The sequence below is a fragment of the Paramisgurnus dabryanus genome, chromosome 20 (genome assembly GCF_030506205.2).
Source record: "Paramisgurnus dabryanus chromosome 20, PD_genome_1.1, whole genome shotgun sequence".
NCBI classification, from domain to species: Eukaryota; Metazoa; Chordata; class Actinopteri; order Cypriniformes; family Cobitidae; genus Paramisgurnus; species Paramisgurnus dabryanus.
In genome coordinates, this window is record NC_133356.1 from 34,716,704 (window position 1) to 34,744,545 (window position 27,842).

Here is a 27,842-nt window from a genome sequence, read left to right on the forward strand (position 1 = left end):
TGCCAGGTGTAGAGAAAATCTGAAACTGCTTAAATAGTAGATGTGTTGCTTGGGGGGTAAAACAGGTGTGTGGCAGGTTTATTGTCTGTAAAAACAACATTGACCATGGTTGTCTTCAGTATGATCTCTTTTTGTCCAAATGCCCAAAATACAGTGAACTATGAAAAAACGAATCAAAGTGATTTCCTTACAGACACTTTCATAATTAATTAACTGGTACTTTGCACCTGCTTTGATATAATCTGTGTTGTATAAAGCGCTACATAAATAAAGGTGTTTTGACAAACAGTGTAAACAGAATAATCTTTTGCTACCATGTTTAACCACAGTCTAACCACGAGAGCATGTAAAGTGAATTTGATTTGTAAATTAAATATTTGAATATATAATGTGATTTAAGTTCTAATATTACAGTGTATTTACAGGGGTGCACATAACTGGTGCGCAGGTGCAATTAAAATAAAAAAATGTGCACCAGACACTTCTCTAAAAGGTGCTTTTGCATACCAACGTTGCTGGAATTTCGTTACATTGTTAAGATAATTCATGTATTTTGTTAGCAGAGTTGCAACAGTCACTGGCCAACAGGACAATTTAAATATTTAAGATTTCAATACTTTACTCACGTGTTGTTAGATAAGTTTTGTTTGCAGGCCCCTCTAAAGCGCGAGGACGATCCATATCCAACCCAGTATCACGAAATTACGTACCTATAGACACGTAAATGTTTGATTCTTTTCTGTGACACTGTCACGTTTTTCTGCGTTTAAACATGAACGTATCACGCATTTCTGCTTAAGTGTCATTGTCATGTATTGGTTACTCAACTGTTTTGTCCTATTTTCTTACCATTGTTGCTTCGGTTTAGGGTTAGATTTACATAAAATGACATCCTTACCCAAACCCAACTCTAACCCTAACGCCAGACGACAATTGTTTAAAAACCAGAAAATATAACAAATAAATCAGAATTTTTTTTATAAACCAACACTTAAAGTGACATCCTAACGCAAACACCAAATCTAAACATAAACCTAAGCGGCAATGGTTTGAAAATAGGAAAAAGCAGTTAAGTAACCAATACATGACAGTGACACATAAACAGAAATACGTGATACAGTCACGTTTAAACACTGAAAAACATGACAGTATCACGGAAAAGAATCCAAAATTTACTTGACTATAGGTACATAATTTCGTGATACAGGGTTGCCATATCTCAAGGCTTCAGACAGCTTGCTAGCAAGAAAAACTACAAGAAAAACAAACTCATTGGCATTTGCGTTCTGTCTTTGTACAGCAAAATGTAAAGTCAAACGCGCAAATGCCAACTGAATTTGTTTTCTTGCACTTGAGCGGACAGTTTAAAACAAAATTATCTTAAAATGCCCTGATTACAGAAGTAAAAGTCTTTTTAACATTAAATAAATACAGGCAGTTGAGAATGTGTGTGTAACAATGTATTGGATCCGTGCATTTAAAGTGACAGTACACCCAGCATTTTAAGAGTATAAACCTGATGTTGTCTGGTGCTGAACATTAGATTTTGATTAATGTTAATCAAAATTATGAAAATGGTATTTCCTTGTTTTGACTAATTAACTTTTGTAACTTTAATAAGGATTCATTCAGATCACACAATGAAGAGATTATGCAGTATTATCTGATAACTTTATTTAGTTTCTGTACTGTATCTAAAATCTACAGACAAAAACATGAACAGCACTGTTTATTTCATTTAGAATGTTTGTTATGTTGTATGCATTTATTTATAATTATTGTATATTATTTTATTTCTGACCATTTACTTGTCTTTAACAATATTTTGAAATTTATTTGAGTTAGGCTAGTAATTTATGAAGGTTACATGGGTGAAAAACAATAACCAGGCGTATTTTATTTTATATACATCATCGTCTACCAGGAGATTAGTGATGATGACAGCATGTAGGATGTCTTGTGCTGTGAATAGTGTGAGTACCAAGCAACATTTCCAGGTGCTCCTTTGAGAACCAGGACAAAAAAAGTTATGTGCAACACATTCTGATACATTTATAAAAGACGTCACTTCTTTTATCTCACCATGACTGACTGCAGCATTTTCGCTCTCATTTCACCTACAAATTTCAGATTATCATGCTTTTGTGAGGTCATCCACATTCCTGTCAATCATAAAATCCTATCACAAGCCAGTCACATAGCTTCCAGAGAATTAACGAAAAATGCTGTTTGCAAAATTCTGCTAAATGCATACAGGCAATATTCATTCAGGTTTAAAACAGATATTGGCTTTTTCATATTCCAGTTCATTTATTATAATTGAGATCTATGAAGCGACATCTAGCAAGAGTCTTCTCCACTTATGTCATTCATAATTACAGCAGCAAGGGTTAACTGCCAGAGCTAAACAACGAAACCCATGCTCCACACAAACAATCTCACTATCTCTAATTGTTTGGATAAACAAGTGCCCCACATTCACACCACCGGTTGAGCTGTTCAACAGGCAGAAAGGTTGCAATTCCATATGATGTCCCTAGTGGCACAGAAATGACACATTTTTCCTTTAAAGAGAATAGCAAATGAAAGCATGTGACTGAAGATTTCATATTATTTCAGTCATCTAGTTATCCAAGATATCTAGATCACTAGTGATGTGCTGTCATTCTGAAAAGCCGCAAACTTGAATTGCAAACAAGTGGTCGAATGCACCATCCTTAGTGCCATAGAAAAAAATCAAACGATAAATGATTTTATGTATCGTGATCCTCAGCAACAAAGCGTTGATTGCATGAGGATTTGAGAACTGTTCTTTTAAAACATTAAACGCTGCACGTAGGCTATTAAAAAAAAAAAAATTGATGAAAGACTCGGGCAACAATTTTTGTTAAATGTATCCAAAGACTTGAATGTGAGGAGACACCACACAAATGTTTAATACCTGAGTAACCTTTCCCGAAAATACTGTACGAAGCGAAGCGCAAACCAAATAATGCATCAGTCTCTTTCTAACACGAATGACTTTAAAGAAGCGTAAATAAAATGCCTAAATTGCAATACCAAATTATAGTATCAGAAATAATAATAATAGGCTCAAAAATCTTTTTTGTCTAACACTTAAACATCTTTGCCAAGTTGCCCCATAGCCTCCAAACTTACCCAAGGTGTTTCCGACCAGAGACACGAGGAAAACGATAATATATCCAGCTATGAGCACCCATTCATACTGTTTGGGATGCAAGTATTCTTTCCAGATGTACTTCAGAAGTTCATCATCTTCATCCAAGTGGGGATGCGCGTACATGTCCGTGAAGTTTGCGTGCTGCGCTGTTGGCAGACAGTCGTTACAGCTGTCGTAATTAACGGTGGTCCCGGACATCTTCTGCGCGCTCCCAGGGTCTCTCTCTGCATCGCGGAAGACTGACACCGCGTGAATAAAGCGGAGAGAGAGAGGGGGGACGGGAATGAAACTGAGAGTCGGAGTGCGCCGTGACGCCTTGTGAACCTTTGTGCGTACAACCAATTAGTTACCAAGACTCAGGAGCAGAGCACACCTACAGACTTCTTCCAGAGCATCTCGTGCGGATGTTGTTATTCAAGTGAAGAAGATGCTACAGAAACAGAGGACGCACAGACCCTGACAAAATATTTCCTCATTCATTTGTAGCCTATTGGGTTTTTTTTTAGCCTTCCTGGTTTAAGATAATCCCTGTCCGGGAAACCACCCCTATATGTTTGTGTCCTTAATTTTGTAGTTTAAAATAGCACAGTAAATAAATTATTTATTTTAAATTATTGTAATGTAAGTATTTATATATTTTATGATGAAATATATTTTAAAAACTGTAGTTTCATACTCATAATACACACATGTTAAATGACATGCTGTATGCCTTTTATTTATACTTTGGCACAAAAAATAACATTAGGTTTCAGCATGCATTAATATTTGGTTATGTTCAGTTGGTTATGTGACACAAGCCACATCTGGAATTATTGAGTTATTAGCTGTTTAGGGTGTTGGGATGCATTGATGGATAAAGCAAAATGGAAAAGATGCAATAGATTTCCATTTATGCTGCTTTAACCATTGGAGACTGTGGTCTCTGGGGTGATGGTTAATCAGTAAATTCAAGGCTTTAATCTATATTATCTTTGCATTTGTGTGATGATCCTGGTGGAAATGTACCTGTACAGCCTTTATAATCAGTGGGGGTTGACAGATGGCCTTATTCCATGCTGTACACTCACTTCTCTAAAAAAATATTTTTAAAGGCTTTAACCTCCTAAGACCCGAGGTTTGTCTTTTTTCATATTGCCATACTTCCAGCTATTTGAGGGTTCTATTATGAATCAATTATTATTTTATTATGAAGCACCAATACATATAATAAATAAATATTTTTCTTTGAACATGAAGCAGTGATATTGTCCACGTTTGTGTACAGCAGGTTCCAGTTACACAGAATTAAGTTTTACGGTGAAAACAACAAAAAAATGTCAACAACAAATTCTCCAGGTCTTAGAAGGTTAATAAATGCATTTTATAAAAGGGGATGTCAGTTTCGAATGTATAGAAGAGTTTTGAAGAACCTTTTGTCTGCTTTCATAGAGTATTCACAATTAAGACTACAGTATATGTGCCAAGCCCACCCAAACGTCTGTCCTGCCCACCTAATCAGAATTTAGTCAAAGACATAATTCATATTTTATTTAATTAATTTATACATTGGTTAAAAGTTATCTGAGGCACCGTTAATAGGTTTGGTGAAGTGCTGTTGACCAACCAACAATACAAAATTACAGTGTTTTTTTATTTTATTGGCTGAAAACAACCCTACTCTACACTTATGACTTATGAGGTGGCATCTGTCTGTAGCAGAGAATCTGACTGATATGACACAAGGATAAAAACAGGACTATTTGGTGCGATATGTAGCTTAAGCCTGTTATTTCCAATGATCTGGAGAAAATGTCACTTTTCACAGCTCCCACTTCAAAACTAAATCCATCTGTCTTTACCTCAATTCCCCAAAAACACTTTACAGGACTTGACTTAAGTTTATAGAAGGACAGACAGTGCCGGGGATACGGACCCACGAGACCAGAAGCGAGACGAACGGTCTCCACACAAAAGACAGGCTTAGGAACGACGTCGCGATTTTCACCATCCAGGATAACTTTCGCAGGGCTCTTCAACAGACACACTCCCTAGGGGCTTGCTGATCAGGAACACTCCGCGAGGCTCGCTGACCAGGAACACTGAAGAGGGACACCAGGGCATGACGAGAAACACAACGGTATCTGGAGATACACAACGAACCAGCAGAAGATGGCGGACACTTACTGTGCTTCCACACTGCCACCAGCGAGAGCGTCAAAGTGGCCAGAAGTCATTCATTTTCAATGAGAGCCTGCGGCGAGCTCCAGCGCGTCATGTATGGTGTGAGCGTCGAGGAGAGTTGAAATCAGTTCAACTTTATGGTAATGATGACGCGGTTCAGCAATGCTACCTTAGGGCACCATGCTACAGTAAGATGTGTTGTTTTTGCAATTGTATAATGATAATTATTTCTCAGTCTCTTTATTAGAATACAAGCAGAAAATACAGGAAATGTGTATGTAGTATTAAAAACACTATAGAAGTATAAGCTGAAGTGTCAAGTATTTAAGGTAAACTCTCCTTCCACTTGAGCAATAGCAGGCAGCTGCAGCTCCCAATGTTGGGAAAGTTAACTTTCTACATGAACTAGTTCAGTTCACAGTTCACAAATTTTAAAATGAACTAGTTTATTTCATATTTTCAAAATTTTGAACTAGTTCTAATTTATAGTTCTTTTTCCCCATATTATTTAAAAAAAATTAAATCCCAACTTTTAATTCTAATCAAATGACTTCAGGACTTCAGTCTCTTCAATAAAGCTCAAGATGTGTTTTATACCAAGAAAGGTCACACTAAATACTGACTGGTGCCTGATGAAGACTTTAGTTCTGAAAATTGTTTTTTATTTAATTTTGTGTACATATTTCCTTTATTTTCTATTTGTATCGTAATCAGTGTTGGGGCTAGTTACTCAAAAAAGTAATATATTATGTATTACATATTACTCTCAAAAATAGTAATGCCTTACTTTACTTTATTACTCCCTGGAGAAAGTAACTAGTTATATTACTAGTTATATTACTAGTTACATTTTTTTTCTGGACAAGAGCGTTTGGAAAAACATTAAAGAGTGTGCACTTCACCGTCAAGTTATTTTCCTTCCGTTGAACATAATAAAATGTGACCGAATCTCCACCCGTCGAAACTAGCTTTCTGTTGCTGGGAACCTTCCTCTGAAAAAGAGCTTGCCGTTGTTGACGCTTCCATTTACCCGATCTGTCTTTGAGTGTGCCGCTGCCGCTCTGTGCTGCTGGCTGCCGGGTGTCGACCAATCGGTGATGGTAAATGATACCTTGTGCCAAACTTAGACCAATCACTGTTCCATTCACGCCCTCCTCCCCTTCCCTTTTGTTCTCTGTGTTTTGTGCCTTGTGTGATGAAGGTGCTACTGGCGAATGTAACTTAAGTAACTAGCTCGGGAAACTGTAATAATATTACCATTTTCAGACGGGTAATGCCTTACACTACTAGTTACTGAGAAAAGTAATATTATTACAGTAACTAGTTACTTTGTAACTAGTTACACCCAACACTGATCGTAATAAAAAGAGTGAAAAAAAATATGGATGGACATTTAAACTGGCTAAAATCGCCAAACTGGTGATGGTGGCCTAAAACATATAAAACAATATATATATATATATATATAGAATCCAGCAAGCAAAAACAGAGACAGTGAAAATAACGGCTAACTATAGACCCAATATAGTCCAGGTATGAGTAACCCACTTCCACCTTAAATAACCTTGAATTTGGTTACATACTGTTTTTGCCAAAATAACTTGAAGATGTATGATATTCCATCATGTCAGCAAAGTAAACAGGTGTTCAAGGTGTTTGCTTTTATTTTTTTTACATATTGTAAAAGTATTAGCATTGTCTATTCTTGGGTTATGGTTAGACATCTATTGGAATTTTATTGGCAGCCCTAATTTTACCTTGTTTCATGGGGACCGGAACTCTTCAGGTTTCAGCGCCATAGAGAAGCTGTGTTTATGTTATAAATTTAAAGGTAAAATTATGTCTCTGGGGTACTTGAGACTGATCCCGGGTATACTGAGAAGATGGGCAATGGAATTATTTTCATCCATATCTTAAACCCAAACAGGACATAGCAAAAATGTCTGCTTTGGATTCAGTTGTGCGACAGGCCACTTTAACAGCTAACTTAATATTGTTACCCACCATATTTATTTAAAAATCTTTTACATATTCATCAATGGCATATTTAAATCCTAATTGAATGCTCCTTGATGAGTGGTGGGTTTTCTGTGGCCAGAATGCATCAAAAACATCTTGGAAAATGATTTTTACACTGACAGCAGTCATTGTACGCAACTTTGCTTGTTTGTCCGAGTTAGCAACAGTAACTGGAGGGGGCATACAGATTCATTTCATAAATGCTCACTTTGTGAAATTAGAGTCAACAATATATTTTCATATTTTTTTAATATGTACCTTTAGTTTCAAAACAATCTGAAGACAAACAACATGTTGACCTAAAGATGCAAAAAGTGCAAAAGCCAGTGCAGTGTTTTTTTTTTTTTGGTATGGCTTGTTACATTTAATGATTAGCTAAGCACCAGTTTCCCATTAACCAACATTTATTTATCTTGCATGTGTTCCATTTTTTTAATGTCAGCTTTAACAATGACAAGATGTGCTATTTTGGGGAAGCTGCTCTTCAGACAGAAGTGCAATTCATGATTGTAAGAACGGTTTGTTACAAATTGCAATCAGACCAAAATGGGAGGTTTCATCCACAGTTAACATTTCAAAGTAACAATTACTCAAGTGAGAGAAATTACGAAATTATTATCATTACATCTGCCCATAGCCCCACTCAAGACATCATCATCTCTTTTAGTGCACAAATATCATGAAAAGAAGGATTTATTTTGAGTCTGACTACAAGAGAGAGGCAGTGTAACAGTACTTGCAGCACTTTTAACAGGTTATAATGCAGACCTTCAACACTGGCATCAGCAGTAATGCATTCAAGTAAACATTGTCCTACAATTTTAAAGCTTAAGTGTGTAATTTGTAAAATAAAAATAATTTTCCTCTGCTGAATTGATATGCAGACTATAAGTAAACCATCAGCAGGTTGATTACCTCGAAAGTGTAAACACTGTAGCTCTGTGACAGTATCAAAACATTGCTCTTTTTGAGCATCCCACCCAGCCCAACATAGCAACATTGTTTACATGCACCATAGAAAATGGCTTTTCTATAGATTTTTTTTTGCAAAAAGCAGCATGCAGAAACATCATGTCTGAAAAACAACATTTAAATGTTTAAGAGAGCTATGTCTGCTGCAAAAGCCGTAGCTTTTTGGAATTGTAAATGCATAAGCATCGTAATAATGGTGTGTTAAGAGTGTGCATAGGAAAATGATTGGAAGCTGAATTTTCATAAACACAATTTCTGGTTTCACAGCATTTTTTTTCTGCAATAACTGGTGTTCTCTGTTATCACTACAAGTCACTGGCTCAACCAATGGAGCATGCTTTGGGCATTTGTTTATCAAACCAACAGGCAATTCTATTGGTTATGCAGGGGTCCTAGAAATGACACACTTTAGCTTTAACATTTTATTCACTTTACACTGGCGCATCAGTATTTCTTGTGTATCATATTTCCAACCCTTTGAATGAAACGACCAAATCTGTTGTCATGTCCATGTGTCTGTTGGCTTGTGTAACTATTATGGTTATTAAAAGTTTCTCCTCTCAAAAACACAGAATTTCTCGTTTTTACCGTTGCATTGCTGTTTGAAGACACATAGGCAGAACGACCTTCTGATGGATGCTTCGTCTCAAACGAGCAAAGTGGCTCAAATCTGCTATACAGCCTGTTTGCTGACACTTGTTGCTTTGGCAATAGATCCGATCTGGTTGGAGTTGAGTTTGACCTCACATTCTGAGTAATGACTGAGGTTTCCTCCTGTGTTTTGGTAATCTGTACATCACTTGTAGTTGGGCTGTGAATTTCTTCGGTGCTGAACCGAGGTGCAGAGGTTTCTCCCAACACAGCGGAAGAGTGATTCTCAATACTAGGAATCTTCCCATTTGTGCGCCTGAATCTGCTGCTTCCAGCCGATCTGATGGAACCAGTAGTGCTACTTTGATGTTTCTTGTCTCTCACAGATTCGTCGTCGGAAAGAATTGTGTCTGTGCTGCTACCAGTCTTAAGACTTGCAGGATTCTTCCTTTTGGGTGAACTGTCCCTCTTCTGCGGGATGTTTAGAAGAGATTTTATTTTCCTGGTGCTCCTTTTAAAGAAGCGTGGCGATGATGTGCTATTAGTTTTTATAGGCAGATTCTCCTCTCTTTCTAGTAATGTTGCTGACACCGTTCTCGAAGGAGGCTCTTGCCATATGTTTCCTGAGGTAGTTGTGCTCTCATCTGTCTTTTGGAAATCATGATGTGAGACAGATCTCTGATCCTCTTTCAGATTCTGTGGGTACCGTCCACTTCTGGGATTCTCATTTACCAAAACCTTATCCGTTTGTCCTCTAGGCAAAGAAGCATACATGTGACTAGAGGGCTCGTTCATGTCACTTCTGTATGTATTGCACCTGGGCTCAGCCAAACTATGTCTCTTGTACAAGTTCTCTTGCTGGATGTAACATTCCTTGTTCGGAAGTCTGTTTTTAGCTCTGTTCAGACTTGCATATATTGCATCTCTGCCTGAGCAGTAACTTGTGCTGGTTCCTGAATGTTCTGAAGTCGGTGTGTTGCGCTTCCTCTGCATGTTGTAGTCATCATATTGTGTTGCACCTGCCTGATTCCACTGGGCTGAAGAATAAATGTGATGAGTACATGATTGAATTCGTGCTGGATCGTGGTTGGAGGACATCGAATTATTAGAGTAGCTATTTGTCTCTGGTTGCTCCGGTATGGTGGATGTGAAAACAACTGACGACCTAATACGAGAGTGTTGAGGAGCCCCCATTTTATATTGCTCCATTTCGTGTTGGTCCAGATAATCGTAGTTCTCCCCATAGGGTGCATCGTTGTGGCTGTTAAGGTAAGACTCTATCCTCCACGTACGAAGGAAAGACTTGGACGTACTAGCTAAACTGGGAAGCTTTTGCCTCATGTTAAGAATCTGTTTGTCGTGGCCATGGTAAGACTGGCGCATGTTTGAACCTCTGTACATCGGGTTAATGACGTAACTTTCGTATTGGTTGTCCATGTTGTTAGAAAAACCACCATAACGGCTGGTCGCTGCTGCTGCTGCCACGTTCCAATTACTGGAGCCAAACTTTGACAACTGTGGAATATATACAGGTTCCTGTCGCTCTCCCGCATAGCTGTGTCTTTTGTAAAATTCTGATGCTTCTTGAAGGAGACGCGTTTGTGGTGTAGTAAGCTGCCTTTCCTCATGTTCCTTCAAAGGTGAAAATCCTGAACGCCTTTCGCAGGTTTGCCGGTAAACTGCATCAAGCGTGTGCCTTAAGTGGTCTTTTCTTTCAAAGGGGATGCTGGAATTAATGAGGTATCCATCCGCTTTACCGTTTGGCCTTACATCAGACTGGTTTTCAATGGCAGTCTGAAATGGAGCTGGGATTGTCGATCGAGCATACAATGTCCGAAATTCCTCATCGTAATTTGCCACCAGCTGGCCTGTTATAACCTGCACCATGCTGAGGTTCATCTTCTCATAAGACCACATGAAGCTATGACATCAAAAGATGAACAAAGTGCAGTTTACATCTTCAGATTAGGTAACAAATGATACAATGTATCTGTAACAAGACACTACTTGATTGCCAGCAGTGTTTATTAACGTAAATTGTTAAAAATTGCATCCGACAGTAACCTACTAGCTTCACCATCCTTACCTGTATGATCCAAAAAACACTGTTTTACAGTCAACAATGAGAAATTTCTGCCCCATTGCTCCATAGAACTTTGCCCCAGATCTGCAGCAGTATTCCTGGCCTTTAACTGTACGTATCCTCATATTCTGCAGGAAAAACAAGAAAGTGAAAATCAATTTTTACCATAACAAGATTAAATGTCCTGAAAGTCAACTTGAAATCAGGCATCTGGTTGTTTATGCAATTCAAAGACCGCAGTCAGATGACACTCGGCCAATCTCAACTTCTAATAGTATGCTTCCGACATCTTCATGTCACACATCGATCCTATCTTTTTAAGATCTTCTTTCATTTGTTGTCTGGCAAGCTGCCACTTTACTGCATTTTGGATGCAAGCTGCTCTCAACACCCTTCTCTATTCCCAGCTTCATCTCTTGTCGGACAGCCCTTTGCCTTATAGTCATCTTAACAGCTAATCTATTCCTTTCAGAAATTTCAAACTAGCAATCTATTGTGAGTCAATCTTCAATGTGCTGGTTCTTGATATACCAATGAATAAACATTGTATATTACTTGAAGTTATCAAGTGTCCATTCAGCATTTATTACTTTGCTATGCCAGAACAGAACCATACTAATTTGAGTGTTTTTGAATCGAAAAAGAAACCTTATTTTGTTTTTGACATATCCTTGGTCTTGCAGAGTTTCATTTCAAATAAAAAAATATTTTTACCGTGCTTCATTGTACATTTAAGAGATATAACAAAGAGACGTGTTAAACCTGTTTTAAAAAAAATTTGCCTTGTAAAACATGCTCCATTGCAGCTTTGCAAACATAGAAAGATAATAATAGTAATTTTGTTTGTGTTGAAGTCAAGGGTCAGGTCTTATCACTGCTGATGAATCGACAATGCTGTTATAGCATTAAATTATGGCTTATGTACCATCTGTGAAACTACAGAAGTGAACACCTAAACAACAATACCAACAGTGTGTGTACTTTCTCAGACATAGGGGCTTTTTACACCTGGTCACTTGATGTGTTTTCTCTGATCAGATCATGTTTTGTTAAAACTGTTCCTTTTACAGTACATTAGGCTGCATAAATGCGTCTTAGCAAAACAAATATAAATCCGATCTTCTTCTCTACAAAATCCAAATACACTATTCGTTACTCGCCTTAAAAAAAAACTCAAGACGACACTTATGCATGTTTACATATATGTTTACTGTATGTTGGGCAGGGGACGCGCATCTCCTTGCTCAACATGAGCTGGAGCGTGCAGTACAGAGCAGCAGTAGAGTGAGACAGTGTGAAAACTGACAAGGACCATGTCGGGGAAAAGCGCTTCACAAAACACTCTCTCAAAGTTTGAATTTTGATCAGAGAAAACAATGAAGTGACCAGGTGTAAAAAGCCCCTTAAAGGGTCATGGCTGTTGAGTAAAAGATGTCTGGTGGCACCTTTTTGTACAGCTTTGAAAAATGCAACCTGCTTAGAGCTCTAACAGATTGTATAGAATAGTCTAACATAGGGATTTAAAGGCTCACTAAAGTTCCTTGGAATGTGCAGCATTATTAGAGGTGGTGTCAACTAAAATTATGAAACTATTGAGAAGACCCTCCCTCTTTTTAAAATAATAATTTGAAGTGTTTTGTTTATGGGGCAGTCCAGAAAAACTGCATTTGAACGCTTGTGAGAGCCACAGTTGTATTAAAATAAAGTCTTATAGAAACTGTTATTACAGAATAAACAATGATAACATTGATATGCAATTTATGTTTTTGTGTATGCAGCGGTGTTTGTCTTCTCTTCACTCTTCAGTGCAGTTTATAATGTGGAAGCTGTCTAACCGTTCGTGACCTTTGATCTTCTTCACTCTGTTTTCGGCACAGTGCACCCTGTACAGTATGTGTGTGCGTTGCTTGACACTGACGCAATGTCAGACTTCATGCACCCCTATAGAAAGCATATTTACACTGTCTAAATCATTTCTTATCCTATACGTATGTGCCACTATCATAAGAAGTAGTAACTTGATCAACCTCAACTTCATTTATTTGTATAGCACATTTAAACGCAACTCTGTTGCCCAAAGTTATGTAGAGTAAAAAAAAAGAAATAAAAATACAATCGAATCCACTTAGAAATTTACATCCAATTAAAACTAATTTAAAAGGTTTCCATAATCAAATCAAAATCTTAAGGAACAGTATGTAGGATTGTGGCCAAAACTGGTACTGCAATCACACAACTGGTGGCCAATACACACAATGACAACATAAACATCAGTTGAAGGCTGCAAATACACTTTTTAAATGATAATATCCTGGCCAGACCACTGTTGTGAGTGATATAAGTATTTGAAAGTATAATGATTTCTTAATGTCTAGTGACATATCAGGCCCATTTTATGATTAATTGATATAAATTTCTTACATACTGTTCCTTTATATTTCAAAGAACAAACAAAAGAGATGAGTCTTCAGTTAATCTATTAATCAAGTAAATCTATTAACATGTGTCTCATCTCAGGCGCTTGTGATTTCAGGCGGAGCTTCTGCACAATGTAGGGGCAGGGTCACTTCAGCATTCAGAGAGCATCTGATTGGACATGAAATTTAAAGAGATTAAAGTGTATGATGACGTCAGCAAAATTCTAGACTTTTTAGCGCACAGGCCAAACTCCACACTTTAAATGCTCTTAGATGGTTTCATTGGATGCATGCGCATTGCCATGGTTACGCGGCTGGCCCGAAGCTAACTTCCGGTTAACAACCGGTCTGTAGCTCACATTGGATACATTCATTTTACACAGTAACGTAAGCTCATTTTATTGGTTGACAAGCTTGATTTACTATTTAAAAAATAGTGCTAATTAGTACTAGAAGCTCGTAATCATAGGGGAACCATTTTAGTGGTGGTAAAGCATGAATAAACCTCTTATGGTTCAACATGAAACAATATGGTTCTATATAGGTGCTACACAGGTTCTACATAGGTGAGGTTTAGCACTAAAATGGTTCATCTATGATTACTATCCAGTAAACTACTCTTAGTATTTTTAGCACCATTTTTATAGAGTCTAAGGTAATTTACTAGCTATTTATTTAGCTTGTTATGAGTTACAAGAGGGACTTTGTTGTTATTGATTCTATGCAGAACTCTACCGGAAGTTAAGTTTGGGCCATGATTGAAATGCTTATATCTGCTGTATTTTTTTGCATTTTGTCGACGTTTTAGACCATATCAGTTTACTTAAGCCTGGGGTATTTATGTTTAAAGGAAAAAATATATAATTTTATATGAATAAAATATGTAAGGATTTGATTCAGCAGCTGTCACATGATGCTAAACGGTGCACTGATGAGTCATAATCGTTATATTAATACTCAATGCCTTCTAGGATGAAAGGAAGCAGCAGTTTTTAACTGAGATGGCATTAATCCATAAACATTTCTGGGCAATTTCAAACATGAGAACACACATTTGAACACTTTATAAGGAACAAATATGTAAATCATGACCAAATGAATGATGTTTACAAAAAGTTCATGACCATAAATATTTCATCATTTATTTGACTAAGATGGTTTATTAGAGTTATCTGTTAAGACTGGCTCAGCCTGAAAAGATAAATAAGGTAGAAGATCCCTGCAAGTCAGTAACAGCAGAGTAGAGAGTAACAGCATGTCATTTTTTGGATAATGTTGCTGACATTAATCATTCTATATTTATTTCTGTCAGTCAGTATTTTGACATTAGCCTCAACACAGAAAAACGAGGGAAATCTGATCCCATCAAAATGTTTACCAGGGGTTGTTTTTGATACTTTATCTTGGAAACATGCATTCATTGCTTGGTTTTGTTACTTTTCATGCCTTTTATGGTTTTGCAGTTTTTTCTAAAATCATAGAAAAGTGAATCATACATAAAAAACTATGTTAATTTAAATAAATATATATGCAAATTCATAATACAATTCTTGTTATGTAGAGTAACTAACTAACCTTAGAAAGGCTAAATGAATCCAAAATCCAAAATAATACAATTATTATTATTATTATTATTATTATTATTATGTTTAATCAACAATGAGACATTTAAAAAAAAACATAAGCACTACTTTATATTCTGCCGTTGTAACACAGTCTCACCCCATGGCGTCAATATTTGACGACACTTGACCATGCGTCAATATGTTGACGCGGAGGGTATACCTTTCGCGTCATTTTTTGACGAACTGGGGACTTCAATACTATTGAGTCTGTTGCATTCTCTTTCCTATTTTCTTACCATTTTCGCGTCGGTTTAGGGTTAGATTACGCAAAATTAAACAGTGTACGCGAAATTAAACAGTTGTCACCTGGCGTTGGGGTTAGAGTTAGGTACGCGAAATTAAACAGTTGTCACCTGGCGTTGGGGTTAGAGTTAGGTTTGGGTAGGGATGTCATAATGTAAATCTAACCCTAAACCGACGCGAAAATGGTAAGAAAATAAGAAAAGAGAATGCAACGGACTTAATAGTATTGAAGTCCCCAGTTCGTCAAAAAATGACGCGAAAGGTATACCCTCCGAGTCAACATATTGACGCATGGTCAAGTGTCGTCAAATATTGACGCCATGGGGTGAGCATGCTTGCTTAAGTGATAGATTCTGTGCTTTAAAATACTTACTCTAAGTTGTTGAATTTGGACGTCCTGTTTTTCTATCATATTGAGAAAGCTTTTGAAGTGATTATGATCCAGTAAAATGTAAACAGGAACACCCCGAACTGATGCATCTACAACCTCTTTAAAGATGTCTACATCTGTAAAAACGTCCATTGTGATCGCAATGACCTGTAACGATAAACACAAAAACATATTAAAACTGTCAGCCTCACATAATCATCTAGACATTATAGTTTTAAATGAGGCCATCTGTGATATTTTCTTAAATCAACAATGTTTCTGTGAATGACCTTGATCTAAACAAAGCAAATGTTTTATATATAAGCGAGTCTGTTTCAGTTTATGGCACTAATTTTCATTAGCTCTGTCCCTTTGTCTTTTTGTCTTTATCTTTTGTCTCTATTGTTTTGTCTGCAGAATTGTGAAAGCACTAAAGAAATAAATTACATTGAAGTAAACTAAACAAAAAAATCAAGAAGGCTTTCATATAACTGGCACATGATTTTTCAGCACTGCTCCCAATATTAAATAGCAATGAGTCAGAAAAGATCAAGCAGTCTGTATTATTTAAAGATGATAAGCATTTAATGTCAGCATTTTGACTTTCTGGTAGACCAGCATTCCCCAATTCAAGCCATGACAGGTTTAGGATATACAGTTGATGTTAAATGAAAGTTAGTCTTAACGTTGTATTTCACTCCACCCTACAGAGCAACACTCGAAACAAAAAATGTAGAAAACGATTGCTAGATTTTATCCACAGTATTAGAATGTATTATAGTCATCTGGTCCTTCTTTCAGTATGTTTTACCACTCAGTCTTTTATTTTACTCCCAGCCCAGTAGTCTAAGATTTACAGTAACATGATAACAAAAGAGGGAATGTTGTACAGTGATTTTGCCAGGGTTTAAGATATACACTATGGTAGGTAATACAAATAAATACAAAATAATTAAAATAGGTTACTTTCACTGCTAGGTCTTCTTCCCATTCTAAGACTTTCCTGTTTATTCAGACATAAAAGGCCATCAATGATTCACAGTATTTTTCATTTATGACTCACACAGGGGCCTTCATCTATTCGTATTTAAAGTGATTCCTCTCTTGCTGTACTTGAAAAAATCCCTGAATTGAATGCTTCACACATCACTGAAATTTTAGCAATTCACTTTTGGAAAAACGCACGGAAGATACAGGAGCAACTACACATTAATGGCAATTACAATGAAATCAAAAGCTTGCAGGAACATTTTCATTTCTTTCGCATATTTTGATTTATTATTACTATTATTATTATTATTTTATTAAAAAGCTTTAGCATTTTTACTTTATGCCCTGTACCATTGTTCAAAGACACGCCATATTATTTATGCAAATAAAAACGCCACACATTGTATTGAATTCTGACTTGTCAGTCAAACATATCAGTATGAATTAACATGGCTCTGCGAGTAAGAAAAATGTCTGACATATGCATTCATTAAACGATGAATTCAAAGCCGTGAGATAACAGTGACCTTGCTGGAAGAAACACGTCTTCATTCTGTATTTATTGCCTGTATAATGCTAATTCAAATGATACAAATCACTTTCCTGTTTTTCTGTTAGATGTTAAGACCACAAAAGCGGTTCAAAGCTGGATTGATGAGAGTCCATGTCGGCAATATTTTTTTTTTCAGATGACAGTGTTAAATAGCAGCACTTTATAGTTATTGTTATAGTCAGGGCTTTATTCATCCCTCATCATCAAAATAACAAGGAAATTACATTGCTCAGAAAAACCAAGTCCAGTTTCTTTCAGCTGTTGAGGATTTGATCCACACCCCAGCAGCATGGCTTATCTGTGCACGACATGTTTTCTTGCAATCGGGCAAGCTTCTCATGGGCACACCCAGATATTTCAGCCACTCCTGTGAAACGGGAGTGATCATTTAAGCGGTGCGGTTTGCACAACTTTCATTGTTTACCTGGTGTTTGTTCTGTGCATTGTAGCTTTCACTGTTGCTGGGGAGAGACCTGTATAATGTGCACATGACTGACGCCTCGGGCATAGGGTGATGTTCCTGGCCTCATCACATCTTTAGCAAGAGTTTAAGACATGGGGACTGTGGGGCTGCTTTCCAAAGCCGTGATTTAAAGGAAATCAATCTGTAGTCTCCTCTGAGACTATGAGTGATTTGTGAGTGTGACCAACAGAAAGGCCAATGAAAAAGGCTGACACTTTTGCACCTTACTGTGTGTTGCCCAGATTCAGCACTCTGACACACGGTGAAATGGCTCTCATTTGTGCTTTAAACTGAAAGACTTCAACTTATAGATACGATGCCATTAAAACAAACTGTTTAAAACTATTTGCGGATATTCCCAACACTGGTAGATAACAATTTAGAGCCAAAGCAATCCAATATAATCTGTTCCAAGCTTATCTAGGTCCCTGGGTTTAATCCTGCATTCATATAAAGTGAAAATAAGAGATAATATTATATAAGAACTCTAATTTATCGACTGTTTCTTAAAGATGAAGCCTTTGGTAGTGACTGGTAGTGTTTCATGAAGCAACTCAATTCTAATTACTAATGTTATAAATTAGTACATTCAAACTAAAAAAACAATAAGACTACATAATTCAAACTGAAAAGTTAATTTATTGGGTTTCTATAAACATCATGTTGGCATTAAATAATGTTGGGATTTATGAAAGAGGCGCAGTGAATAAAGCACTGTAAATGTGTGGTCTAATTATTTTTGCGACTGACCTTATTGTATTGCAATACGAGGAATTTCCCTTTCAAACACAACATTTATGGGAGGAGATTATTTAAATGATTCAGATAATGCGATTTACTAATGTTTGTGTGTGTAATACTACTGGTGTTTGCGCCATTACTTAACGCCCCAAAAAAGCATGTTTCCAAATGTTTCCAAATTATTTGTATGAAATTACAATGATTATGTAGGATAAAAATACATTTACAGCAATTAAAAGCCTGCTATTTTCACTTCTATGACTGAAAGAAAACGGCTTTCAAAGGTTTTAATTTAAAAAAAATAACAATTTCAATAAAAAATGAAAATAACACAATTTTTTAACATTTATCTTAAACTGGGAGTCTTCTTCCTCCGATTAATTTTTTAGTTTACAAATTCCCCTTTCTCAATAGGGATTAGACATGGCGCCAGGCGCAACTGGCTTTTAAAGTGGATGAGTGCTAAGACTCTCATTAGTTTATTGCACCTTGTGCCCAAAACACACCCATTACTCATTAGGAAAATAGGAAAAACCCTTTTAGGCCGTACATTTGGCGCATAAACAATTTTCCCATCGTTAAATGAGCAAAAGTGGATTCGGACAATGCCGTTTAGACCGTGAGCTTTAGACAGTGTGCTTAAATCGTTAAAATAGGGCCCTTATAGTGAAAGACTTTTTGCTAAATGTCACAATGCAGAATTTCTAATTCCTGAAAGTATGCTTTGTTTTTCTAATTTAAAGTTATAAAAATGCATCAGTCAGGTCAAACATCAGCTAAAACGTAAAGAGATTCGAAACAATGTTACGTTAACGCATGTTTTATTTGAGCACTTGAACTGACTGGAAAACAATCTCAGGTACCTTTTTTGGTTCTGCTGTCAAAACCCTGGAGACACAGGTCTTATGTGATATGTGATGCTGGTGTAGATCAAAGACATTTTGTATCTCTATATTTAAAAGATATTGGCTCTCATAGCCTTGATCTGTTACTGTTTTGGCCCTAAGGAAATAACTACAATACAACTCCCTCTCATACATTTCCAACCTTAGAGGTGGGAATACTTACCTGCATTAAGGGACGCAACATGGCAGCATATTACATAACACTTAATACCTACTGTAACTGTTATGAAGAACCAAATATTTTATGACTAACTACCTTGACTCACAGGTATCATTTAAATCTACATTAATTGAACTTTGTTAGCATGTATTAGTAATGGATTGGTGTATTTGTACCCTTTTTGTACCAATTTGTGCTTTTTAGGTACTTTTTGAAAGGGTAGCACCAGTGATAGCTTATGTACATATTTTTTTCTGAGATTGTAATGAAGGCATATTAATAATTAAGCTTCCCGTTGAAGCCATTGTGCAGTTTGAACCCACAACCTTTTAAAATAAACAGCCAGATTTTTCATCATTCACTGCAATCCTAATTGTTTTCTTTTTATCTTGGCTTCTGTATTATGTCTGACTATTGATCAACACAGTTATGAACAGGGACCACATTAAATGAACACAACATTTTAAGGGGAATGAACGCAAACTTTTCCTATCTAATATAAACACAATCTCACAGGGAACTCATAACTGCATTTTTTCTCTGCCTTCAACTTTTTGAACTGCAATAAATATAGGTGTCTACATTTCATGTTTTTGCCTAGGATTAAACTGGGAGCCTTTTATTTGAATCTAGCCTGAACTGAAGGTCATTTCATTTTATGAATCAATGTTTTACGAGAACTTTAACCACCAATTTGTATTTTCCGAAACAAGCTGTAAAAAGTTTGAAATGAATATGCACCAGGAAGGTTTTAGCTTTGCATAAAGAATTTTATGAAGGACAAATATTGTTTCTCAGTTCAGATGGCATTACCTTTTCAAGGTACTTTTACAGTACTGTAGGTAAAAAAATCTGCCCAAATATAACTTCAGAGGTTGGCAGAGCATTGTATTTGCAACACAAAGTTTTTTGGTACAATCTCATACAATCCAACAAAGTATAGATTGAGTGGACAGTCACAATGTTGACTTGCTTTCTAAGAGACATTAGAGTATACGATTTTCAAAAATGCTAACTTTAGCCTACTAGCACTGAAATCACAATCCCACCCTCCATTCAAATCACCATCCAAAGTCACGCCTCCTTCAAAACACATGAATACGCACAAACCATAAACCCATTCATGTCTTTGCAGTACAAAGTGAATAACATTACCAAATAATCAACATAAACAACTGTTTTAAATCGGAATTAGATACAGCACTTTTTCAGTTCAGTAGACGTATTAGTTTTCTTGAGATTTGAATACATAAATATTGTTACCCTAATTCATAAAGAAACAACATAAGTAACACAATGTTCAATCTAAATACAATGAGCGGATGTTATCTAAAAAGAACGAATCTTGGAATGCCATGACTGGCCAATCAGAATCATCAGTAGTATTTCAGAAAGCCGTGTAAGAATAGTTCATATTTGCTATATTATGTAGATATATTCGAAGTAGTAAAATTTACAAAATATCTTCATTGAACGTAATATCTTAAAGATTTTGCATTTCCTTATCTTATTTATGTAATGCTGCATTTGATTGTTTTGAAAAAAATTAAGTCACTTTAGATCTAATTTTCTGCCAAATGCATAAATGTAATGTTACAGCTGCTGGTTGGATTTCTACACTCATGGGTTACACAAAACAGAAAGGCACAAGGGAAAGACCAGTATCAAACAGACACTTATTTATACTGTTCACACCATTCAGTTTTGTCAACATTACCTGTCTGGCATCCTGTATGTGTTTGCGGATCATTTCCTTGATGGTGGGGCTGTTTTCTCTTGGAGGATGGAACAGCAGGTCTATATTGGTCTTAAGCCGTCCGTGCAAGACCTCAGGCCAGCCTAAATCTAGGTTTGGTGGCTCAGTGTCAGAGTGAGTGGGCCAGTAGGTACCCGTAGAGGACGACTCATCGTCTGTACAGTCTGTTTCCTCCGAGTGATTGCCTGTGGACAGTTGTACGGCACTTTCTTTAATGTGGTGGATTTCATCCTCTGAAAGAAATCCCCAAATGCCTTCTTCTTTGATGAACTTTTCATAAGACACTTCTCCACCTTCAACAAGACAGTCTATGGCCAACCGATATGCCTCTTTGTAATGAGGCTGTACATAATCTTCAACTTTAAATTCATCTTTTGAAGAGGACAGCAGGGACAAATCAGATTCCATCAATCCGTCCATCTCTCAAAAAACGCTGTACAATTTCAGTAACCTAGAAAACAAGCACACATGGCATTCAACAAGAACATACAATTCATCTAGATAACACATAATATCATGGCTAGGTTTTCACTTAGCTCCCACACTCCTCAATGCTATTTCATCTTTGTTTGTGTGGCGATAATCAAAAAGACATGAGTTAATTTCTAATCATGAGCTTACAAGACAAGCATACAAATTAAAATGTGTTAATTTATTTGTGAAGAGAATAGATGAACAGAGACTACATCACTTTACATGTTTACCATTACATAAAGCAGATGAATTAATGCTTTTTTTCTCCCACTGATGGCGGAGGTCAGCAAACTTAAACAAATATAACAAATATAAACAAATCAAATCACAAAATACTATCGTGATTAATATATAAACAAACATGTAAAAAAATGTTATGAAAAACTAAACTCATCTGAAACCATCTTGTGTAATGAACGCCTGAAGGCAGATTAATGTAGACTCTACTGTCATTAGATTTTGTTTCTTCAGACAGACAAGGTCTGGAGATTGATTTTTGCGCTCTTCCATTACACTGGAGTGTTTAACTTCAGCACCGCTGCGCAGACCTATTGGTGTATGACATCAAAGTATCGCAAGAGAGTTTAGAGAGTACTTGAGTATTTGCACTCTAGCAAAACTTCACATCAATCAGTTGCAGAGTGCTGCATAACCTGCATTAGGTCAAATACCATGACTAGAATATACATCAAGACAAGTTGTAAGTGCAATCTGTCGAAATGACTTTCACATTTGTTTGTTTTTTCTGATAAAAAATACTCTGACAAAGACGGAAAAGTTTTGGTTACTGCAACATCTGATGCGCGCACACACACACATGCACGCGCGCGCACTATGTTGTCTTATCAAAGGGCAGTATGTTTCTTTTGCTCCAATAGCAACAGCACAAGCACATGTTTTCCCTCACAACAGAAAACCTACAGTACAACAACTCGTTCTGCAAGCTCAAATGCGCCACAAAATTTTATGCAGTCTGTTAAGCAGACTTTGAAACAATACACAGGGAAAACAATAAAAGGCATGACTTAAATCGAATTCAGCTAGCCAACTCTGTTTGTCATACAGTAAGTGTTCATCACTTGTCATCACTTGACTCCTGCTGCTCAATCTTGTCCAAGCATCTTAATCCTTGTTACGTTCCGTGTGTGTTTTTGTTTCGCTACCTGCTTTTCTGTTTCTGTCACTCTATTACATCTTAGGTTCTTTTCATTGGAGGGTATCTCTGTCAATCATCATTATCATGGATGTGCTACGACCAATCTGATGGCTTCTGCCACTTTTAAAGGAGGTGGGATTTTGTCATCAGGCGAGAGCATGTAGCATATGTCCACTCGCACGAAAGTTTACATTGAGCGTCTTCCAGTTTTGTGTTTGCTTTATCCTTTCGATTTGTTTTTGATTATCTGTGCTAATGACTATCTGCGTGAATCTCTCCCGAGTTCGACTTTAGTCACTGTGTAACTTACCCATGAGTGTACTGTACACCTGTTTAGAAGGACGAGTAAACACCTGTATTAACTCATAATTGTTTCCAACTACAAACTAACTTTTGAGTACTTATACTGGAAGCTGAGCGACGTCGTAAACGGACAGAAAGATTACCTTTGTGAACAGAGCTACGTAGTTTGTTGATCATTATAGAATTTTTCCCTTTTTCCAATTAAGTTTACCCGGAGCATGTGTGTGAGTGTGCTTAATAAACACTTTTTTTTCTTACAATTTACCCATTGTCTCTGGTTGTCTATATTGTTATACTGTGTGAATAATATCTCCTTTAAATGTTGCGATAACATCCCCTAAAAATACATCTAGCACGTAACATTTATTGGTGGCAGCGAAGGGATATCCTTTTAATTAGGATATCTAATAATTCTGGGATGTATGTGGAGATATTGTTGGAACACGCTCAATGTAAACTTTCGTGCGAGTGGACAGATGTCTACATGCTGGCTGGCTGGCTTGCAGGTGCTCTCGCCTGATGACAAAATCCCGCCTCCTTTTAAAGCGGCAGAAGCCATCAGATTGGTCGTAGCAATTCCATAATAATGATGATTGACAGAGATACCCTCCAATGAACAGAACCTAAGATGTAATTGAGTGACAGAAACAGAAAAGCAGGGAGTAAAACAAAAACAAACACGGAACGTAACAACTTCAAACTTATTTATTCTTCAAATGAACGTAAAGGTTGATTTTGAAATATTCCTTCATCTTGAGATATTTCACTTGCTTCCACTGATCAGTACTGTATCTAGCAGTTACATGACAATCTGCAATGCGCTTATGAGAGTCAAAAATAAAAAAACAATATTGATTTGCTTACGACAAATTGGGAGGGTTTGGGCGCAGCATTGTGCGGATCTGAAACAAGCGAGTGTCCTTGACGAAGGCTTGTTTGCTGAAACGCGTCAGAGTTTTAACAGGTTTATTATGACCAAGCCGTATTAATAAAGGCTTTTTACTTTTTTAGAGAGTGCCTTGGAGTTTTTCTTTGTTTTTGCTATACCACTATTCTCTTATCCAAAGAGCACCTCAACTTTTACATATTTTTTGAGTCCGGGCAGCGCTCCCCTTTTTTTGATATTTGTCATTTTAGTTTTTGCTGATGGTCCTCTTTCACAATGCCCAAGATGTTTTAAATGGAAAGTGACTAAGTGTGACTAAAAGGTGTCTTCAGAAAATAACAACTCCCTAAAGAGCTAGACGACTTCGGCCTTCTCCTAATGTACCAAAAAGCTTCAGGTTTCCCTGCTGTCTCTTTGCAACAGCAGGTCATATACATTCATCTTCAAATGAAACACTGCAGCACCCGATCTTAGAATTAACCAAATGTTATTGTTATATGCCAATGATAGTATAGTTACATATAGTTAGAGATGCTAATTGTTATAGTTATTAATATAGTTTATAGCTTGAAGGACCCTTTACTGGGTCATGATGAGTATTTCACTCTGTAATAAAATAACAGAAAAGTTATTTTAACTAAAGATCTCACTTCCACCTATCCATTAAATACTATAAATTTGTCCAGTCAAAATTAAATCTCATCATTTGATTCATTCAACTTGACTTAATCACCAGGTGCTGAGATCTCCACAGGCCAGAATGATTCAACACTCACAGTGTCCCACCTTCTCTGACACACTGATTAATATGGCAACTACATAACAAAGACATTTTTTAGTAGTTTAAAGCAGCTTACTCTGAATGTGATCAACAGAGAACTATAAGAATTTTTTTTTAAATGCTTTAGTGTGAGATATAAACATAACATTCTCACCTTCATTTTGTGTATCTATATTAAACAGTTCAACAGTTCAGCTTCCTGCAGGTTTTGTTTGTAAAGCATTTGTAACAATTGGTTTAAATATGAAACATTTGTTTGCAGTAGGTCCTGAAGTTCACTTGCAAAACACTTTCCCTTTTCGTGCAGTCTGTGATTTTTAATTGAACATGTTCAGCATAAAAAACAAAAACGTTTTGCATTTAAAGGTGATGTGTGTCCGCTAGGGATAAGATTGTGAATTAAAACCAACAGCTCACCCCTCAATTTCAAAACACATATTTTAGTCGCCACAGGAAAAACATGTTGTCATCTGAGACAATGTAGGGACGAAACACGCTCCGACAGTTTGTTCATTTAGGGCTACTGTAGAAACATAAGGGCGCACTCACATTATCCAAACCAAACCATGCCCCAGCGCGATTGTCACCCCTCCCTACTCCCCCAGATGCACGCACTCACACTGTACTTGTATCGATCCGAGTCCGGGCGCGCTTTCGTCATTAAGATGCGATTGTTTTGAAAAAAGCAGGAAGTAAAGCTCTTGTTTGGTGCGCGATTACAGACAGCCCTCTCACATGTCATCATATTGCTTAGTTCATCTGTCACGTGCGCAGCTCGGACATTCACGTAACCCCGCGGCGCACATCAAAAGGTTTTTACGGAGGCAGATGAAGGTGAGTGGTCGTGCAACTGACGGCTTCACCTTTTGAATCGCGCTCAGGCGCGAATGCGCTCACACCCGTCCTTCCGCGCCTGAGCCCAAGTGAACCGCGCTCCGGCCCACCTCTGCAACTCAGCCGCGGCGCGAATAACCAATCCGCGCTCGGGCGCAGAACAGAGCGATCACACTTGTCAAACAAACCAGGATATGGGGGTCAAACGCGCCCGAGCGCGGTTTGGTTTGGATAGTGTGAGTGCGGCCTAACAGCGACTAAGGGGACCCACGGTGGATGTAGATAAAACGGCTCATTCTAAGGTAATAAAACAATACAGTAAGGTCTTTATACACAACAGATAATATAGTTATGTAGATTATCTTGCAATTCTGTAAAAAGATTCTCCCAAAACTTACACAATGCACCTTTAAATGGCTGATTATATAGAAACCTAATTTTGTAGATTCAATGTATGTTTTGTTCTTGAGCTATTCAACTTTTTCGTCCCACTTTATTGTAGGGGTCCTTAGGTTTAGGGGTGGGTTCAGGGTTAGCAACAGAGTGTAATTGCATGCAGATATTTTAAAGAACAATGCAACAACATGTATGTACACCACAGTTAAATTATTCACACTATTCGCGCGTAGTTGGATGCTTAAACATTTTGAATTTACTCGCTTCATTCGCATGTGAAAGCCGACGAAAATTTGCGTCATGGGAGAGGCTTCATGTTCGCTCGCCCCGCATTATGCCTTCCGCACTTTGCTTTCCGCCCCATCGCGCACGTATCGTGCCACAGGTTGCTTATTCGCTTCTTTGCATTGACTTAACATGTCAACTGAGCGTAGCTGGACGCTTGAACATTTTAAGTTTACTCACTTCATTCGTGCATGATATTCTAGTCATTCAAGACATTCAAGTGGAAATGCACGCCTAGTCGCATCTTTGCATTGACTTAACATGTAAATCACTCACGCTTGCCGCCTCTTCCACGTCTGGTGTGAATGCACCATTAGACATCAGCACATTCCAAAGATAAAACTAAAAGATCCATAAACAAAATATACTGTAGACAGCCACAATCAAACTTAGGATGTTTTGTATCATTGTACAGATGAGTCTGTTTAAATACATTTTCACTGTTAACAATATGCAGCATTTTTGTCAAATCAACCTATATTTTTATGTTACTTTAGCTTCAAAAATTACGTTAAACAATTTTAACTTGATTGTATAAGTTATGTCAACTTTTCACAAGCCAAAACTTAAAAACTTTCAAAACCTAGTTGGTTTAACTTTATGCTGCATTTTTTTACAGTGTGTAATACGATGTTATGGCTCTGACAGTGTACTTAAACTATACTATTTTGGTAACACTTTACAATAAGGTTGTATTTGTAAACATTAGCTAGTGCAACATGAACTAACAATGCTTCTACAGCATTTATTAGTTCATGTTAATTCCATGCTAATACATACAAAAGTTGTATCTGTTAACATCACAAATAACTGTGTCACAAACAAACATTAACAAAGATTCATAAATGATGAAAACCTATATTGCTTATTGTTACAGTACATCATGTTAGCTAATGCATCTACTAATGTTATCAAATACAACCTTATTTTTAAAAGTTTTCCCTGTAGTTTTAATTAAATGACATGAGTAGTCCCACTTTCTTATTGTACCGAAATATAACTTTCAAAATATAGACTCAAGTAACTAGACATACAGTGGCCTACAATATAGCACATATAGTAAATAACCTGTATATACCTGTAAATAACTACAGTATATACCATTTAGTTTCATCTTTACTATTGTAAAATGACTTATGAGAAAAAAGTCAATGCCATTTGTAAAATGTTTCACAACTTACTTAAGATAAACTCGCCATGTTGTCTTCCAATATCCTTATCCTGTGATTTATCTGTACAGCTAAAGCTATGGTTACAAGCCAAAGGAAAAAATGAAATGTGTTTGAACACGAGAAGTATTGAGAACCTGGTGGAGGGTGGGGCCTCAAGTTTTCACATGCAAAACACAAGAGCACCTTACTGGCCAGAGGCAGTAAACCTGTCTGACAAGAAAAAGACACTCCTCTTTCACACTGCCTTTGCTTTCTGCACCTCTCTCTCTTTTTTTCTATCTGCTTTGAGAGAGATCATAGTTCGCTTTGATAAAGTTGACAGT

General features: G+C 36.9%; 1 protein-coding gene across 2 annotated transcripts; it reads right to left on the bottom strand.

Moving 5' to 3' along the window:
* Positions 1-7,593: 7,593 nt before the first annotated feature.
* Positions 7,594-27,628, bottom strand: fam83b (family with sequence similarity 83 member B). Of its 2 annotated transcripts, XM_065249401.1 has the most exons (6): positions 27,529-27,587; positions 26,624-26,689; positions 21,194-21,683; positions 15,668-15,832; positions 11,013-11,137; positions 7,594-10,847 (listed from the first exon to the last, which is right to left on the bottom strand). In XM_065249401.1, the coding sequence occupies exons 3-6, from the start codon at positions 21,650-21,652 to the stop codon at positions 8,780-8,782; spliced, it is 2,817 nt and encodes a 938-aa protein (XP_065105473.1). In that variant the 5' UTR covers positions 21,653-21,683; positions 26,624-26,689; positions 27,529-27,587; the 3' UTR covers positions 7,594-8,779. The 2 variants fall into 2 exon arrangements, with proteins under 2 accessions (XP_065105473.1, XP_065105462.1); XM_065249390.1 differs by lacking the exon at positions 26,624-26,689 and having other exon boundaries at positions 27,529-27,628.
* Between the last annotated feature and the right edge of the window lie 214 nt (positions 27,629-27,842).